This window comes from Pongo abelii, chromosome 1 (assembly GCF_028885655.2).
Source record: "Pongo abelii isolate AG06213 chromosome 1, NHGRI_mPonAbe1-v2.0_pri, whole genome shotgun sequence".
Lineage (NCBI taxonomy): Eukaryota > Metazoa > Chordata > Mammalia > Primates > Hominidae > Pongo > Pongo abelii.
Window position 1 is genome coordinate 17,576,920 of NC_071985.2, and position 20,437 is coordinate 17,597,356.

The 20,437-nt window shown below is 43.7% G+C and overlaps 1 protein-coding gene across 9 annotated transcripts in view; it reads right to left on the minus strand.

Moving 5' to 3' along the window:
- DISC1 (DISC1 scaffold protein) overlaps nucleotides 1–20,437 on the minus strand; it is a 422,688-nt gene that overhangs the window by 309,570 nt on the left and 92,681 nt on the right. For 2 of the 9 annotated variants that reach the window (XM_054561502.2, XM_054561515.2), the window contains exon 4: nucleotides 14,625–14,750. The exons of 6 other annotated variants lie outside the window; for them this stretch is intronic. In XM_054561502.2, the coding sequence (XP_054417477.1) occupies nucleotides 14,625–14,750 (126 nt within the window). Of the gene's footprint in view, nucleotides 1–7,268; nucleotides 13,166–14,624; nucleotides 14,751–20,437 lie in introns of those variants that run through there. One more of the 9 variants, XM_024249434.3, reaches the window with a different exon arrangement.

The following is a 20,437-nucleotide window of genomic DNA, read 5'->3' on the forward strand; positions in this document are numbered from 1 at the left end:
CCACCATCACTCCCACCATCACCAGCACTGCCACAACCACCACCACTCCCACCATCATCACCACAACTACAATCACCACCATCAACACCACTCCTGCAACCACCACCATCACTCCCACCATCACCAGCACTGCCACAACCACCACCACTCCTACCATCACCACCACAACTACCACCATCACTCCCACCATCACCAGCACTGCCACAACCACCACTCCTACCATCACCACAACTACCACCATCACTCCTACCATCACCAGCACTGCCACAGCCACCACCACTCCTACCATCACCACCACAACTACCACCATCACTCCCACCATCACCAGCACTGCCACAACCACCACCACTCCTACCATCACCACCACAACTACCACCATCACTCCCACCATCACCAGCACTGCCACAGCCACCACCACTCCCACCATCATCACCACAACTACCACCATCACTCCTACCATCACCAGCACTGCCACAACCACCACTCCTACCATCACCACAACTACCACCATCACTCCTACCATCACCAGCACTGCCACAGCCACCACCACTCCCACCATCACCACAACTATCACCATCACTCCCACCATCACCAGCACTGCCACAACCACCACCACTCCTACCATCACCACCACAACTACCACCATCACTCCCACCATCACCAGCACTGCCACAGCCACCACCACTCCCACCATCATCACCACAACTACCACCATCACTCCCACCATCACCAGCATTGCCACAACCACCACCACTCCTACCATCACCACAACTACCACCATCACTCCTACCATCACCAGCACTGCCACAGCCACCACCACTCCTACCATCACCACCACAACTACCACCATCACTCCCACCATCACCAGCACTGCCACAACCACCACCACTCCTACCATCACCACCACTATGACTTCTCCCACCACTACCACTATCACCATCACTCCTACCATCACCAGCACTGCCACAACCACCACCACTCCCACCATCACCACCACTTCTACAATCACCACCATCAACACCACTCCTACAACCACCACCATCACTCCCACCATCACCAGCACTGCCACAACCACCACTCCTACCATCACCACCACAACTACCACCATCACTCCCACCGTCACCAGCACTGCCACAACCACCACCACTCCCACCATCACCACCACTTCTACAATCACCACCATCAACACCACTCCTACAACCACCACCATCACTCCCACCATCACCAGCACTGCCACAACCACCACTCCTACCATCACCACCACAACTACCACCATCACTCCCACCATCACCAGCACTGCCACAACCACCACCACTCCTACCATCACCACCACAACTATCACCATCACTCCCACCATCACCAGCACTGCCACAACCACCACCACTCCCACCATCACCACCACTTCTACAATCACCACCATCAACACCACTCCTACAACCACCACCATCACTCCCACCATCACCAGCACTGCCACAACCACCACCACTCCCACCATCACCACAACTACCACCATCACTCCCACCGTCACCAGCACTGCCACAACCACCACCACTCCCACCATCACCACCACTTCTACAATCACCACCATCAACACCACTCCTGCAACCACCACCATCACTCCCACCATCACCAGCACTGCCACAACCACCACTCCTACCATCACCACCACAACTACCACCATCACTCCCACCATCACCAGCACTGCCACAACCACCACCACTCCTACCATCACCACCACAACTACCACCATCACTCCCACCATCACCAGCACTGCCACAACCACCACCACTCCCACCATCACCACCATTTCTACAATCACCACCATCAACACCACTCCTACAACCACCACCATCACTCCCACCATCACCAGCACTGCCACAACCACCACTCCTACCATCACCACCACAACTACCACCATCACTCCCACCATCACCAGCACTGCCACAACCACCACCACTCCTACCATCACCACCACAACTACCACCATCACTCCCACCGTCACCAGCACTCCTACAACCACCACTCCTACCATCACCACCACAACTACCACCATCACTCCCACCGTCACCAGCACTGCCACAACCACCACCACTCCTACCATCACCACCACAACTACCACCATCACTCCCACCATCACCAGCACTGCCACAACCACCACCACTCCTACCATCACCACCACAACTACCACCATCACTCCCACCGTCACCAGCACTCCTACAACCATCACTCCCACCATCACCACCACCACCACTACCACTCCTACCATCACCACCACTATGACTTCTCCCACCACTACCACTATCACCATCACTCCCACCATCACCACCACTCCTACAACCACCACCATCACTCCCACCATCACCAGCACTGCCACAGCCACCACCACTCCTACCATCACCACCACTCCTACAACCACCACCATCAACACCACTCCTACAACCACCACCATCACTCCCACCATCACCAGCACTGCCACAACCACCACCACTCCTACCATCACCACCACTCCTACAACCACCACCATCACTTCTACAGTCACCAGTACTCCTACCATCACCACCACCACTCACTACCACTACCACCACTCCTACTGCAATCACCACCACTCTTACCATCACCACCACTCCTACCATCACCTCCACTCTTACCATCACCGCCACTCCTACCATCACCTCCACTCTTGCCATCACCACCAACACTCCTACCATTACCGCCACCTCTACCATCACCACCATTCCTACCTACCATCACCAACAACACTCCTACACTCTTCCTCAGCAAGAATTTGCCAAGTAAACATCACCACCACTCCTACCATCACCACCACTATCACTCCTACCACCACTATCACCACCACTCCTACCACTACCACCATCACCAACTCTGCTACAACCACCACCACTCCTACCATCACCACCACCAGTCCTCTAACATTACACTACCACTGCTTCTATCATCACCACCACTGCCACTCCTACCACAACGACTACCACCACTCCTAATACTACCACCATCACCAACAACACTGCTACAACCACCACCACTCCTACCATCACCACCACCACTCCTATAACATTACACTACCACTGCTTCTATCATCACCACCACTGCCACTGTTCCCACTACTTACACCACCAACTCATCTTTCACATGTACTATCATCAGCACCACGACTACTGCTACTATCACCTCCACTAGCACTCCGACCACTATCACCACTGTCACAATACTACCATCACGGCTCCTACTTATTAGTAGAAAGAGCAAACTATCCAACTTTCTACCTGTTTATTAAGATATATGCACTGAAAGCACTTACTGGAGAAAGAGGAACATTCCTTAGATCATATCCAAGTAGCCATAATACAGAGAACCCAATGGAAATAGCAAAAGACAAAATGCCACTCAGCCACACAATGAAAAACATCAAAAAGGACACACATCAAAATATGAATGGTGGCTATGTCTACAAAGGATCTCTACAAATGATATTTTTCTTTTATTTATACTGTATATCTCAATGCCTACATATTTTTACAATGATTATGCATTGTTTAAATAATTTTTTAATTTCTAGCTTCAGAAATGAAAGATAATTTCCAACTGGTATCTTGAGGCATTTCTAAGTAGGATTCTGTCTGGGATCGATTTGCATAAATTATGAAGCCAAACAGAGATGGGTCTGAATTCCTGCTGGGGCACTTCTTGTCTCTGTGACCTTTCTGATCAATACACTGGACACAAGGTTGTAAAAAAATTCATGATGCGATGTATGAGAAACCCTAGGCACATAGATGGCTAGTTATCATTATCTGTCAAGCCTTGCTATGCTATCAAACTCAACTGTAAAGTATGCACCCACCCACCTTTCTCATGTAGCCTTCAAATCAATACAACATTGGAGAGTCCCCATGACAGTAGAGGGCAAGAGAAGACTTTATGGCTGAGCAGGGGTCCAAGGTATTCACACTATAGGGTCAAGATTTAAGAGCATGAGTTCTGAAGAAGCTGTCTCAAGTCGAACCTTAATTTTACTCTTTACTAGCTGCATGATGTTGAACAAGTCAGAACCTCTCTAAGACTCAGTCTCCTTGACAGTGAAAGGGACAGTGAAACTAGATCTACCTGGTGACTTTGTTGTAACTGTTGAGAGCAGAGTGTCTGGCTCAGGGTTTGCACAGTGTCAGGGAGAGCCACTGCCTTGGCCGTGAGGCAGGGGAAGAAATATTCCACTTAAAGATGCTTTATAAGTCAACTTGCTAAAATTATGCCCAAATAGAATATGTGCTAAGAAAGCAGCTTTTGGAAAAACTGAATAGACTATATTTCTTGGTGGCACTTCTCAGTTAATTTGGAAACTTCTGCAAAATTCACAGCTCTTTCAGTGCACAAAATTAACATAACCTTGATATATTAATAAAAATATAACAAAGTATTAAGAGTGATACAGAGGTAGGAGGTGGGGCTCAGACACCAGGCCTAACTGAGGACTGGTTAAAACAGGGAGGCAATGGAAGCACCTTTTCAAAAACACGCCCAGCGTGCCATGTTTACCATTGCCATGGCAACACCTGAGAGTTTCTGCCCCTTTCCATGGCAATGATCCGACAATGCAGAAGTTACCACCCTCTTCCTAGAAATTTTTGCATGAACTACCTCTTAATTTGCATGTAATTAAAAGTAGGTATAAATATTACTGCAGAACTGCCTTTAAGCTGCAGGAGCAATCACAGAACTATAACACTGCCACTTCAGTAAAACTGTTTTCTTCTACGACCGTCTTTCCCTTGAATTCTTTCCTGGGCAAAGCCAAGAACCCTCCTGGGCTAAGCCCCAGTTTGGGGCTTGCCTTTCCTGCATCAATACTGCCTAAAAACTGGGCTACAACAGAATATCCTTTCAAGGTCCTTTCTTAATCCTTAAAATATTAAAGTGAAATTCAGGAACCCAAGCTTGGAACCCAGAACTTCCATTTTCCCATTTGGGGTTATACAGGGAAATGTGATAGATCAGGCCTACACATAAAACTGTGATTTTTTTTTTTAGCCATTTAAAAATATGTAAACTCTGAAAGAGAAACTCTTATTTAAAATGTAATGGCACGCTCTCCTACATAAAAATAATTTTACACCATATTCTTCATTTTAATTGAATTTAGACATATATTCAGTCATCACCAAAATGGGTTAATTACTTAGGCTAGGACTAACTCACTTAGCAATCTAGGTGCACAGCTGATAAATGACCAACTGTGTGCACTGAAAACTGAAGTTTATTAGGTATAGTCTAACTAGGAGAGAAATTAAAAGAATAATTCTTTATAGCATACTATCATATCCTACCCCAGCCTACCAACAAGGCCATGGGAAATTTCTGGCAAGCAATCATCCAACTTATACATTCAGCCAGTGGTTCTTGGGCCAATTCCATATTAACAGTAACTGTAGAAACTGCACTATTGAAAAACGTTTTATTGGGTGCTATGTTCACTAACTACATTTGGGGTGACAGGATCAATAGAAGCCCAAACCTCAGCATCACACAATACACCCTTGTCACAAACCTGCACAACATGTACCCCCTGAATCTAAAGTTTAAAAATAAAAAATAAAAATAAAAGGTCAGTGTCACTGGCTGCAGGAATGTGGGGAAAAAATAAAATCCAAATGGTCACTTTTTTAGTTTCTCCTTCATTGGCTTCTTTATCCTTCTCCATGTCTACAGTGGGTTTTGGATATTGGAAACACTATTCGCACTGAGACTATTTTTGGAATCATACAAATGAACGAATTCAAATGCCATTCATTATTTCTTTCTGTTGGTTTTTGGTTGCAGTCAGTGTTCACTATTAAACTGGACATGGCATTTAATTCATTCCTGTGAATAGATTTTTCATGAGTAATTTGCTCTGCCGGTGTTTTCACAAAAAATTAGCTGGACGTATCTGCTTGTCAGTGCTCAAAAACCACAGGCTCTCTCACCCTTTTAGTGGTAATCACTGCAGCCTATAATCTTTAAAACATAATTGTTTTTTTATAGAGTATTTTTCAGCTCATTCATCTATAATAGAATTCAGAATATCAGAGGAGCACTATTGAGCAACCACCATCATCATTATTTTTTAAAATATAATTCAAGCCACACTGATGTGTGTATCCCTTTCTGGAATGGACAAATGGAACACACCAGTGTTAGGCCCAAAGCCAAGGGGGTTGTACAAAATTGGTCTCTGGCTAATGACATGGCAACAGTAACAGCTTAAATTCTTTGAGTGACGTAAAGGTATCAAGATACAACAGCTAGTCAAAAAAAAAAAAAAAACCCTAGAGGATTAAATAAAATATTTTCACTAGCCTGAGCTATTCCAATTTGGATGAAATCCAATCAGAAGGCATAAAGCATGCTAGAATATTAGTTTCTTGGAACAAAGCAGAATTAAGCTATTTTCTTTTGGCTGAAGAGCAGCAATACAAATAAAACAGTGACCTTCAATTCAAAGGCAATGTTAATAGAGAGAAATCACAAAACTGCAGCCAGTGGTAAGAATAACTAATAAAGAGCAATGCTTCTAGCACACTGTGAACCTGCGTATGTACTGGACTCAAATATGCCTCTATACGATTCCACAGGCATCTAGAAGTAGAAATACCATTTGACCCAGCCATCCCATTACTGGGTATATACCCACAGGATTATAAAACATGCTGCTATAAAGACACATGCACACGTATGTTTATTGCGGCACTATTCACAATAGCAAAGACTTGGAACCAACCCAAATGTCCAACAATGATAGACTAGATTAAGAAAATGTGGCACATATACACCATGGAATACTATGCAGCCATAAAAAAGGATGAGTTCATGTCCTTTGTAAGGACATGGATGAAGCTGGAAACCATCATTCTCAGCAAACTATCGCAAGGACCAAAAACCAAACACCGCATGTTCTCACTCATAGGTGGGAATTGAACAATGAGAACTCATGTTCTCATTGGGGAACATCACACACTGGGCCTGTTTTGGGGTTGGGGGAGGGGGGAGGGATAGCATGAGGAGATATACCTAATGTTAAATGACGAGTTAATGGGTGCAGCACACCAACATAGCATACGTATACATATGTAACAAACCTGCACGTTGTGCACATGTACCCTAAAACTTAAAGTATAATAAAATATATATATATATATGCCTCTATAAATACTAAGGAGAAGCTGAAAGATACACTGTAGAAGGCTCTGCAGGACACATTTTAGAAGTACCTTCTCAAACTCCTCAGATGCCATGCAGATTTTAGAAATAAAATTTTGTTAAATAGGAACATTTTCCAGAGCAAAAATGCAATAGTAACAGAATGCAGATGGAAGAAAGACCTCAGGTCCTTGGTAGAACAAACTAAGTTCACCACATGGTTTCATATGTCAAGCAGTTATATCTTTGGCCGTTAGGCTCTTCACTGGTTAAGTGTATAACTCCAAGGATAGAGCTCCAAGACCTCTGAGCTACAAAAATAATAGTTGCCGGCTCAATGACTCTTACTAGGTATTAAAGCCTAACTCCTGGACCCAGATGGGAACTCCTGGTAGGTGCTATCCAGGAGCATGAGGACTAACCCAGAGGCCCCTGAAGACAGTGGGCGATTGTGCCTTGTTGGCGGCTGCCTCCCCAGCATCTACCGCACTGTGTGCTGTAAAAGGCAGTTAGGATTTGTAAAATGAGAAGACAGTCTCACTTTAACAAGAGACATTCTCTTTAGACACTTTAAAAAACAAATCTTGGCTTTATAATGCCTTAAGCTAGCATCTTAAAGATTAACCTCATAGATTACACAAAATGTGATCCTAAAGATAAACCTCTAAAGATGAATAAAATGATCAAGTAAACACTGTAAAGGGATGTAGCATGATTCCTCCATCTTTGCACGAAATCCTCTAGTATACGAAAAAAAATTAAGTTTTAAAACTGATTTATCTGCTTAAGAGTCAGGAGACCCAGATTTTGGTCCTGGATTCATCCTAAACAATCTTATAATTTTAGGGTTTTTTCTTACCACCCCCTTACCCCTCTTTTTTTTAGACAGAGTCTCACTCTGTCACCAGGCTAGAGTGCGGTGGTACAATCATAGCTCACTGCAGCCTCGAACTCCTGGGCTCAAGCGATCCTCCCATCTCAGCCTCCCAAAGAGCTGAGATTGCAAGGCATGACCCACCACCACACCAGGCCCTATTTAACCCCTCTAAGAGCCAGTTTACTCATCTCACATATGAAAAATAACACTAGACCAACTCGTGCCACCAGATTATTGTAAAATGGTGAGAAAAGAATGCCTGTGAAGAGTTTTGAAAAACACAAGTAGAAGAGTTGTTACAAAAGTAAACATGATTCCAAGAGATTGCTGTCATGGGTTTAATTGCTTCTTGATTCAGATTTAATTCTACTCAAGGGGCGTCTCTCTGAAACTCAGCCTATATTCACTGTGTCTCAACACCTAGAGGACGGTCAAATAGAGGAGGAATTAATGGCCAATCTTGCCCAGTGTTTACTTCTTCAAAATGTAAAATGTCCATCCCTGTCCCCGTCCTAACTCACTCTCTGTCCTCCATTCACACATGTAGGATATGCAGCAGTCTCCCTTTAGGGCCCCAGGAATCACTGGTTCTGAACCACCTGGAAGTCATTAAGCCCTCTGAGGAATACTGGGACATGTTGATATACGAAATTCTATCTTATACGCTAGCAAAAATATCAGTAACAGAAAATAAGAATCCATTATAGGTGTGCGACATAAAATTAGAGTGAGAAGCACAGGTGTCCATGAAAAATAGAGAAAAAGCAAGCTATAACACAAGAGATGATAGAGAGGTTTCTGAGTATTCCACGGATAATCATTTGCTATGAGTTCATCCATTTTATCATCTTGCAGACACCTGAAGACAAGCAGGAGCAAGCATGGATGAGCTGGTGTTTTAAGAAAAGAATTAGAACATTGCTAATTACCAAGTACTGACTGCATTACTATGCCAGCCTTATTCCGAGGTTGATTCTATTAGCTTGAGAGCCCTCTCTTAATGAATAATCCTGAATAGTTACACCCCAGATTCTTGCAGGGAAGGGTAAAATCTCACTGCAGACCCTTATTTGTCAATCATAGGCTAAGAGAGAGATCATGGATGTGATTATGGATATGATATTTCTAGAAAGATGATGCAGTCCATCCATCTCCCTTCTCTTGATATTCTAAAACCACTTCCTGAATTAAGACAGAGCAGTTAAGCAGCATGCCATGGAACCAGATCATGTGGCCACTTATAAAACAACTGCCTTTGCCCAAACGCATTTTGGAGTGATACTATCAATTTATAAGAACTGGCCCCTGTTGTGTCAACTGCTTTTGAGAATATTGTCTTTTACATTATGTAGGGAGAGAATATAGCCCATCTTCCCTGCCCTTAGGTATCCATGAGGAGGGGCTTTCCCTGTTGCCCCACTGTTTTCACCTGTCCAGGGAGATAGAGTGAATTTCCCCATTGGTAAACTGGGACATAAGACTGAGCATGTGTAACTCAGTGCTTCCTCTCTCCCTCCTTGGTGGAGGCCAGGTGACCTTGGGCAGCACTCGTTTGCTCTGCTCCTCCAGAAACTCAGGTTTACAAGGCCAGGCCTCAAAAAAAAGGTTCCTGCAGCTCATCACTGCCCACAGCTGCATGGGCAATTCTTGTTCTGGGGTTTGGTATTAGGAAGCCCATTGTTGCCACATACCCAAGCCACATTCTATAATGTTATGTTATCAGGAACGATGCTGATATTTAGATTTCCATCTTCTTCATGCCTTCACGTTATCTCTCACTTGTTCATAACATGGAAAAGCAAAATGTTATTTTGGGGCCGTGCCTGTGATTAAGCTATTGTCTCTCCCCTCTAAACATATCTTTTTATCTTCTGTTTTGTGATGCTGAGGCTGGACCTCTGTAGAGCAACCACGTTTCTGACTTTGCAAGAGACCACAAGGCTGGAGGAGGAAAGGGGATGTGCTCCTTCCTGTCTGGTCCCCGCTTGCAGCTTCTTGCTCCTATCTGCCACTCCCTAACAATGCTAGGCTACACCAACTCAGTGCGCAGTTTCTCCAGCACTTGTAGAACCAGTCTCATTCCCTCAAAGACACCACTCCCGAGACCAGCCAGTGTCACCCTCTTGGGCATATGGACCCAGCCCAGAAGGGCCTTCAGCCAGCTCAGGCAGCACTAACTGAACTTTTCTCAGCAAATGGAAAATACCAACAATGCAGGACAGGCAAGCCCCCAGACTGGGGCTTATCCCAGGAAGGTTCTTGACTTCAACCAGGAAAGAATTCAAGGGCGACCTGGTGTTGTTAGATAGCAATCATCTTAACGAAGGGTACTGCTCCTTGCAGAGCAGGGCTAACTCATAGGCAGCAATGCAGAGTCAGTAACATATGGGCTCTCGGAACTGTGTTTATTTCCACTTTCAATTACATGCAAATTAAGGGGTGAGTTAGTGCAAATTGAGGGGTGGGTTATTTAGAACTTTCTAGGAAAGGGGCAGTAACTTCCGGGTAGTTGCCATGGCATTTGTAAGCTGTCATGGGGCTGATGGGATGTCTTATGCTAATGAGCAATGAGGGCAGTTAGGGATGGCTTTTGTCGCCATCTGCTGGTTTGCGCCAGTTTCTTCACTTGACCCTGTCTGGACCAGATCCTGTTTGGGTCAGGAGGCTTGTGAACATAAAATAAGTCTTGCCAGTTTCCTACCTCACCACCATTATTCCAGGATGTATTCTATGGGCGCAGAACATGAGAGTCACTAGAGCTGATCATCAAGAAGGACTCGAGCATCCCCACGAAGCCTGATCACTAGGGACGTCACTGTGGTTGCTGCACAGCGAGGGCTGACTCCCCCTCCCTGCTTCCACACCACCGTGACCCTCTCTGTGGTCACACAAAGCCATAACAGGCCACGAGGGAGTGACTCACTGATCCTGGAAACAGACAGCGGCCCTGTAGTTCCCAGGGAATCTCTCCTATAGTGACATGGACAACAAAGAGCACTAATGGATGTGGACCAAATCCTGTAGAGAAAGCCAACAGTACCTGGTTAAATGGGAATTGGCCTTTTCATTTGTAACAACAAAGCTATGCTAGACACTTGACTCTCAGAACCACCCTGACAACTACCCTAACCAAATGACAGTGACACTTGAGAATGTAAAATAACCATTGACAACCAAACGCCAAATGCCAAAATTTGAGTGGAGATAGGCCACATTTAAGAATAAAAGACACAGGGCACCTCACTGTTTAAGGACAGACTCTGAAGCCAGGTCTCCTACTGAAGACTGCTAAGATTAGGAATTCCAGGAAAAGTTTGCCCCTGTGTCTATACACAGATGACTAAAGGAAGGAAGAAGAAAAGAGAGACTGCCTTTGGGGGAAGAGCTAGGCTCAAGGTTGTGACAACTCTTTCCCTCCCCTCTCCTGTAGCACAGCGGTTATTGTACGCTGGTTCCCTCTCCTGGGTGAAGGGCTTCAAGACAATCACTTTGAAGTTTGGGGATGTCTACAAGAAGGGTAAACTGGTATCACACTTAGGGCTGTGTTTGCAGGGTTCTAGAACCCACAGGCCACTTCACTGCCATCTTTAAACTTAGTAAGAAGTCCTCGGGAAGAAATCAGGGTGGAAGAGTCAGGATAAGAGAAAAGGCTCTTCTAGAGCCCCGCTGTTTCATGAAAAACCAGGAACTTCTAGGTCCCCAAGGACCCACACAGGCAGGCAGGGCCCCTGGGAATCCCAGGAGGCAGCCCAGGGAAGAAGCCCTACCCCCTTCCCCACACAGAGGATATGCCAATTCAGCATGCAAAGTCAAATGAAGTACCAAGACAATTGTTCAAAATACTGGTCCAATCCATTAGCAGGTGACAATATCCATTTAAAGGATGAAGACCAACATTCGCTTTTAATGAACTAGAATAGAACAAATATAATATCAGAGTGGGCTGCATTTTTGTTCTATGTATATACAGGGTCATGGTGAGTTTCCTTCCTGGAGTCACCATCACAAACTGTGAAAGCCACTGACCTAGGGAATTAATTTTCCAGACATCGGCACTGGGCACAATAAACTTGCCACCAAATGCTCACGGTTGTTTGGGTAAGCAGATGTACCAAACAACCACAGGACTGCACAGAAAGAATAACGCTCACTTAAACTGGACCAGAAATAAGTTCTGTACAAAGGGTAAGGTCATAGCCAGTGCATCTGATCTCACGGCAACAATTCTGAAAGCAAGGGAAGAAGATCGTCGCCATTCTACAGACCTGAGTTTACAGGTCTTCCTGCAGGAGCTTCCTGCCCAGATGTTCTGCCTGCAGTTACGGTTGACCCTTGAACAACACGGGTTTTGACATGTAAGTCCACTCATAGGCAGACTTTTTTTCAATAAATACAGTCTGTATCGGGGGTTCCAGAACCTTAATCCAACATGGATCAAAAATACAGCATTTGCCAAGTGTAAAACCTGCAGATATGGAGGGCCGACTTTTCACATCCACTGAAAATAAGACCTGAGTACACGTGGATTTTTGTATCCACAGGCATCCTGGAATTAATCCCCCATGGATATCAAGGGACAACTGTAGTACATATTGCCACCAAGGGGAAAATGATTCCTTCAAAATGGTCCTAAAGGCCTCCGAAGTTTAATTACCATAACTGACATTAATCAGAGCATAATTTTCCATTTGCTCTCGGGTGTCTTTCCCCCCCTACAAAAATCTAATTGTCCCAACACAGAACAATAGCGGTTTTTTCATGCCATGACAGGGGACTGGGAAACGCATGGGAGAAATGGTACAGTGGGCAGAAATGCCCACTTGGTTTTTTTTCAAGCCCATGGCCAGCATCCAAACAGCTGCTACCCTGAAATAATGTTAAAAGGGAGAGGAACATGATGCTACCCTGATCGTAAATGAGCATATTCTTCCACATAGGTCCTCTTTTTCTTTTCATGATGTCTAAAGAAGTCATGATCTACGCTGTGTGGATACCTATTTGTCTTGCTTTGTTTAAATTTGGGAAGTTTCATTAATAGGACTTTGGTTCAGGATGTTGAGGCTTCCATGGTGGATCCAAAGCAATTGGTTCCAGCTGCCAAGAAGAAAATGAATACCTCTGAGTGGAATGGACACAGAATAACATCCTTGACTGGGACTAACAGTGTTTGAAGCACTGCGATGTTTACACTGGAGACACTTGTTCCAGTGTGGATAAGTAGAAAGATCTATTTCATAGAGCAGTCCACGCAGAGCTGTCCGCCTTCTACAGAACCCCATTTGTATCAAATACCATGGTCATTCCAGGTTAAGCACCTCTAGCATACTGTGTTTTTTACTCAAAATTCAAGCTTCTATCAAACATGAAAAAGAAGCCCGGATTTGGGAGGAATCTCTTCCCTTCTCTCAACAATAGTTTCCAAATATCTGAGATACCATTTTTGAAAGTCCTTAATGCAGTGCTTTTTTTTTTTTTTTGAGATTGAGTCTCGCTGTGTTGCCAGGCTGGAGTGCAGTGGCATGATCTTGGCTCACTGCAAGCTCCGCCTCCCAGGTTCATGCCATTCTCCTGCCTCAGCCTCCCGAGTAGCCAGGATTACAGGTGCCCGCCACCACGCCCAGCTAATTTTTTGTATTTTTAGTAGAGACGGGGTTTCACCATGTTAGCCAGGATGGTCTCGATCTCCTGACCTAGTGATCCGCCCGCCTCGGCCTCCCAAAGTGCTGGGATTCCAGGTGTCAGCCACCGCGCCCAGCCAAGGCAGTGCTTTTCAAGAATTTTTGTTTACTTCTTGATTTTTTTTTCATTGTTTGTTTTTCTTTTTCTTTTTTTTAGCAACAGAGCCCTTTTTGAGATGAAATCTTACTGGACTAATAACAGATAGAAACCAAAGTACTCTGGATGAAGCTTCCCTTTCAGCCTTCCCTAAGGCATCTCTGAGGCTCCTCAGAACAGTTTGAAAAGCACAGCCTTCTGGTGTTCTGAAGAGAATACATGGATCCAAAAATGTTGAACAGCTGTAAATATCAGCAACCCCAGGTTGCCAAGTTTTTATTGCTGCCCCAAGTCCATATGATATAAATGAACATTTCATTGTATAAGGTCTTTAAGAAAAATAAAAGATTTATATCTTTTGACACAGTTTTGATATATCTGATTTCATAAATATGCATCAAATATTAATCTCAGCCAGATTTACTTACTTGGAGCATGAAGCCAAATCCTCAACTGTGGTACTAAGGATTTTATTAGAATTCTAACTTTCCAGAGAATATTTTTAAACATTTTCTTCTAATTTTTTCTCTCCTAAAAACTTTTTTTCTTTTTTTTCCCATCTGTAGTGTGGAAAAGAATAAAAAGCAGATAACATTATCCACAAGACTCCAACCAGGGACAGCCTGAATTAATATGTTGACATAGCTCCTTTCAATCAGCACAGTTTTTATATGTATTATTTCCTCTGTTTCTCTCACCAGCCCAGCGAGGTAGGTAGAGCTAATGTTATTGTACTCATTTGGCAGATGAGGACATCATTTCTCACATCAGGACAGACCTGGCTCTGGAAAAAAGCTGGGAAAAGTTCCAGAATGGCATGCCCATTTTCCATTGTCAATTTTCATGATCCGTATCCACAGTTGCTGTTCACCCCAAATGAAAATGTAACCGTTCCAGTGACTTCCTGCAGAGGTAAAGTAAATTACCTGTGGTTATTAATGCAGTCAATGTCAGAACTAGGTATGCAACGTGAGGTGACTGGTAGCAACTTCCTCCAACAAACCTGTAAACGAAACGACAACACGTTTCCTACCTGCTGCTCAGAACCACTTCTGCCCTGTGACTATCTGGGAGAAGGAACAAACTTAAGAACTTCACATTTTAGCCCTCATGCAGAAAAGCCCCAAGGGAAAAAAATCACCCAGTGGTAGAAAACTAAAAGTAGTCAAGTTAGGGAACGGCAAAAATGAAGCATTAGAAAAGCTGAGAAGAGGCCGAGTGTGACGCCTCACACCTGTAATCCCAGCACTTTGAGAGGCCAAAGTGGGAGGATCGCTTGAGGCCAGGCATTCAAGACCAGCCTGTGCAACATAGTGAGAACCTGTCTTTACAAAAAATTTTTAAAATTAGCCAAGTGTGGTGGCATGCACCTGTAATCCCAGCTACTTGAGAGGCTGAGGCAGAAGGATCGCCTAAGCCCAGGAATTTGAGGCAGCAGTGAGCTATGATCATGCCACTGCACCCCAGCCTGGACAACAAAGTGAGATCCTGTCTTAAAAAAAAATTAAAAAGAGAAAAGAAGAAAACATCCTGTGGTAAAAGCAAAGAGCAAAGAGGAGAGGAAGAGAGCTTACAAAGACAGAAAAGTCAAAAGACTATAATGGGGTACATGGGAGTGACCAAGTCCTTGGCAATGAAAATTCATTATGAGCAAATGTCACCTCACAATAAACTCCCAGAGGAACTAATTACACTAAATGTTCTGGCCATGACTTAGGGAGTAGTCATCTCTAAGGCACCCTTGGGTATATGGAAGTTGCCACGCTCTGTAGCAAACAGGGGCTGCTTCAGTGTCTGTCTCCTGTCGGGTTAGTGTTCTATCAAGCCTGTCAATTGCAACTTATTTTGTGTTATGAGACAAGCTGGTACATTGTATAAAGGTCAAGTGGAAAACTGTCCCTTCTGCTACATTGCTGTCATCAGCTACTAAAGGTCATTCCGCCCAATACATGGCTGCGACGGAAAATAACTTTGTTTGTCTACTGTGACATATGAAAAAGTCCCTCTGCTGTGAGCTTTTTGGTTTCTCTCTATTCTAAACAGGCATCAAATTAGGTGCGCTAAGGTTATCTAAGAAAATGATTATCTAAGAAAATAATCAGTTCACAAATAAATTTGAACAAAAAAACACAAAGAGATTAAAAAGCCTATCTCTAGCAGATCTAAACTATCTAAAATATTTTACCGGTGAGTATAATTTAACAAACATTCATTCTGATTGATATATAACCCAAATATTTAGCATGCACCATCTCATTTAATTCTCCAAACAACCCTATTATCCCATTTTATAGATAGAAAAAATAAAGCTTAGAAAGAATAATTTGTCCAAGCTTATACAGCTAGCAAATAGCAGAATTAAACTTTGCAGTCAGGTTTTTAATGAGGTTGACCTGAAAAGCGCTAATACTTTATAATTCTATTGTTAGTAGAATTATCAGCTATTAATAACATTAACAGTGATAATAAGATGACAAGTGATAATAAGATGAATTCACTTGTTCATCCAACAACCACTTCTTGAGAGGCTGCTTTGACCAGGCACTATGCTAAGTGCTGGGGATAAAAAGTAAAAATGAGTAGGGTCTCTTTCTTTCCCCAGGAGGCTTACAATTTGGCCAAGGGGACAGCCAATAGCTATACTAAAACACAATATGTATAAGGATAGAGAAATACACCGAGCACTCAAAAGAAGGGGCACTGAAACCAAGTCTTTTTTGTTTTTTGGAGACAGGGTCTTGCTCTGTCACCGAGGTTGAAGTGCAGTAATGTGATCATAGCTCACTGCAGCCTCAACCTCCTGGGCTTAAACCATCCTCCAGCCTCAGCTTCCCACGTAGCTGGGACTATAGGTGCACAGAACCATGTCTGGCTAATTTTTTGTAGACATGGGGTCCCGCTATTTGCCCAGGCTGGTCTAGAACTCCTGGCCTCAAGTCCTCCCACCTCAGCCTCCTAAAAAGATAGGATTGTGGTATGAGCCACACCATGACCAACCAGAAACCAAGTCTGGATGACCTAGTAGGAGAAGGAGGTGGTAAGTGCAGGCAGAGGTACTAAACAGTGGACAAGGCAGTATGCCTTTGGGAACTACTGAGGGACTAAAGAGAAAGTTGCGGCCAGGCGCAGTGGCTCATGCCTGTAATCTCAGCCCTTTGGGAAGCCGAGGCGGGCAGATCACCTGAGGTCAGGAGTTCGAGACCAGCCTGGCCAACATGGAGAAACCCCGTCTCTACTAAAAATGAAAATTTGCCGGGTGTGGTGGCACATGCCTGTAATCCCAGCTATTCAGGAGGCTGAGGCAGGATAATCACTTGAACCTGGGAGATGGAGTTTGTGATGAGCCAAGATCGCACCATTGCACTCCAGCCTGGGCAACAAGAGCAAAACTCCATCTCAAAAAAAAAAAAAAAAAAAAGAGAAAGTTGCTTGAAGTGGGGAAGGAATGGCGAGAAATGAAGTTAGAAAGCTAAGCAAGGGCCAGGGCAAGAAGCTGGTTATGGCAGGCCATATTTAACATTTGTCCTGATAGTGATGTTAGTCACACAGAGAGATGAAGTAGAAAAGCAATCGTAAACGAGTTTTAGAAAGAAGACAGGTTACAACATGAAGGATGATTGGAAAGGGATTGAAGGATGATCGAAGGATGCTTTGGAGGGGGATGAAAATAGAAACCAAGGACCCATTAAGAGGCGAGTGCGCGTGTCCAGACAAAACTTACGAGATCAAAGGACAGAAGGAAGAGATACTCAGGAGATAAAATCGAAAAAGTGTAGTGGCTCATGTCCCAGGAGAGCTGAAAGTCCACAATGACCCCCAGGCTTTTTTTTGCTTGACTTGCCATTCATTGTAATAGGGGATATGGCAAGAGGAGCTGGGCTGAGATATAACAAACATCAGGAACTTCTAGAGGGATGGTGGGAAAAAGATAGTCTTTAGATCTTAGTTTGGACATTCTATACAATAGTATTGGAAAATAAAAAGGTGCCATGAATTCAAGTCTTTTTCTTGTTAATGAAGAGATTTGACTGTCAAGAAACAAATGGACAATGAAAGCAATTCTCATACTATGACAAGCAGGCAAATGAAGTAAGGAGGTCATGGAATTGTCTGATGCGTTCATACAACACATAGAATTATTGAATGGTGCTCAGTCTATGGGACCTGGAGACTTTTGGCAGTGAGAAGATTGCTGGAGTGATCTCTCTTCTTCACTGCTGCTTATTTTCCAACTCCACTCAGTCCCTACTCTGAATACATGACCCTTGCCACCTTGACACACTTGATCTACCTTTTCTCATCGACAAGCAAAACTGAAATGGCCAATGCAGGACCCCACGCCTATGGCTCAGTGAGACAGAATCAGCAGAAGGAGGCGGGCCTTGGCTTTTCTGACCAGTTCAAACTGTAGCAAGGCTCCAGACTCCAGATCATACGAGACCCCCAGCTACCACTACCAACACCAAAGCAGAAAAGAACAATCCCTCCTATAACTTTCTACCTACTCGTGAGATGCCCTTTGGTCCTGCCAAGGGCCTGCCTTCCTCCAACTGAAGACCTTGTTAACCTTCAAAAATTTGTATACCATAAAGGTTTTTATTTCCAAGACTTGCAGGAAACTTATTCAAATTTCCCTAGAGAACTTTTTTTTAATGGGCCACAATTCATCTCCCACAGACAGGACCTCTAGAGCCGCTGATGCATTCACACCATGCTTTGAAGCCCTCGTTGACTTAAGAATAGGAGCTGGGCCAAGGAACAGGATGAGAGAACAGCCAAAGACAAGCTGCAGAGCTTGCTAAATCTGGAAGGAACCGCCACTCAAGATTTTCTTCTGGCTTGCCTCTCTGCCATACAGAACATGTTGGTAGTGGATTTGATATTGATTTTTTATTAGACAGGATGCAAGATTTAATTAAGTGCCCAGACAGTTTATAAAAACAAATTATCTGTCCAGTCCATCACCCAGAGCAAGGAGTTCCACAAAGGAGCACAGGCACCATCTCGTTGCCATTATGCAAAGGAAATGGACTCCATGTTTGTAAATGACCATTTTAAATGGAAAGATTAAATGGTTACCTGAGAGTTGCACCTTAGCCTTCTCTGCCCATGAGGGTGAAGGCCACAAAACGGCAGAGACCCACAGAAACATAATCAGAAGACAGAGAGCTTTCAATCTCTCTTTCTTCAGTCTTGTCTTTAGTATTCCATGTATGTCCCATTTTCCTCCTTCCCTTTCCATTTTTTTTCCTTCCACTCTCAAAAGCAGGATTGCCAGTTCTTTCAAAGCCCAAGCAGGGTTTCAATTTCATTTTCTCAGTGTCATCCAATGTCATGCAACAAAGCATCAGGCAGAAAACGAGAGATTCAAGGTCATGAAATTTAGACTGCAGATAAAAAAAAAATAGTTTGCCATACGACGATGTGAAGAGTAGTCAAGCTTTAAATGCTTCTTTATAATTTGCATGTTTTAATATATATTGCTTTACTTCATTTCCAATTTTTTTTTTTTTTTTTTTTTTTTTTTTTTGCAGATTGAAAGAAATCAGGCTATGTGCAAATAAGCTTCTTATTGCCAAACAGAAAAGAAGCCAAATCATTCCATCTTATTTTCTGCATGCTATTGGCACTAACTGCTGGCAGGGAGATTTTTCAGAAGCATCCACACTTTACACAGTGTTTTCTAACATGTAGCACCCAGGGGTAGCGGGTAAGTGGTAGGTAGAAAAAGAAAAGGCAGCAAATAATTCTTCAATAACTCCAGGCACTGTGCAGCCATCTCACACACATCATTATCACATTTAACCTTCCACCCACACAGCAGGATAGGTATTATTATGCCTAGTTTATCCAGGAACAAGCCAGCGCTCAAGGACAGAAGACAAAACAAAAGTGTGCTGCGTGGCCACACTGACATTCTGGTCTCCTCACCCAGTCCCCCTCCATTCCCGGCTGAGCTGTCCTCATCCAGAGGTACACAGACAGTAACTAAACATTTCACGGCTCTTTGTTTGGAAACTATACCTCAACTAACAATATACTAAAATTTAAAACTAAATATGTAAATAAATGCATTAAATTTTTCACAGCTCATTAAGGTGCTTTTAGTACTGACTATCCCAGGCTGATTAAGAGTTGATTATTTCTAAATGGCACTTCATGTAGACATAGAAGAGTTAATTCTGCCAACTGAATTCATCAATCAGTCAATTCAGTGAGAAAATGTGGTCCAATCAGTTCCAGAGTATATATATGTGATAACCTATTGATGGGTTGAACTTTTCCTGAGCCCAGCACATAAAGCTCCCAGAAAGACAGCCACAGTCAGAGACAATCAAAGGTTACTTTGCTCCCCGGTAAAGATCAGACAAAAGTCTCTGGAAAATCTGTTGCAAGAAGCACCTTCAAGCTAACATGTAAGACCAGGTTTTGGGATGGAAATGACTGTATTGACCAAATGAATGAACTCTGTAAGGAGTGTTTTCATTTTAATCTTCTTTATGTATTTTTAACATCCCTCATTTTTAAATTCATATGCTGCTCTCAATCATTCCTAATTGCTTCGTGTGTGCATGTTTCACTAGGCAATAA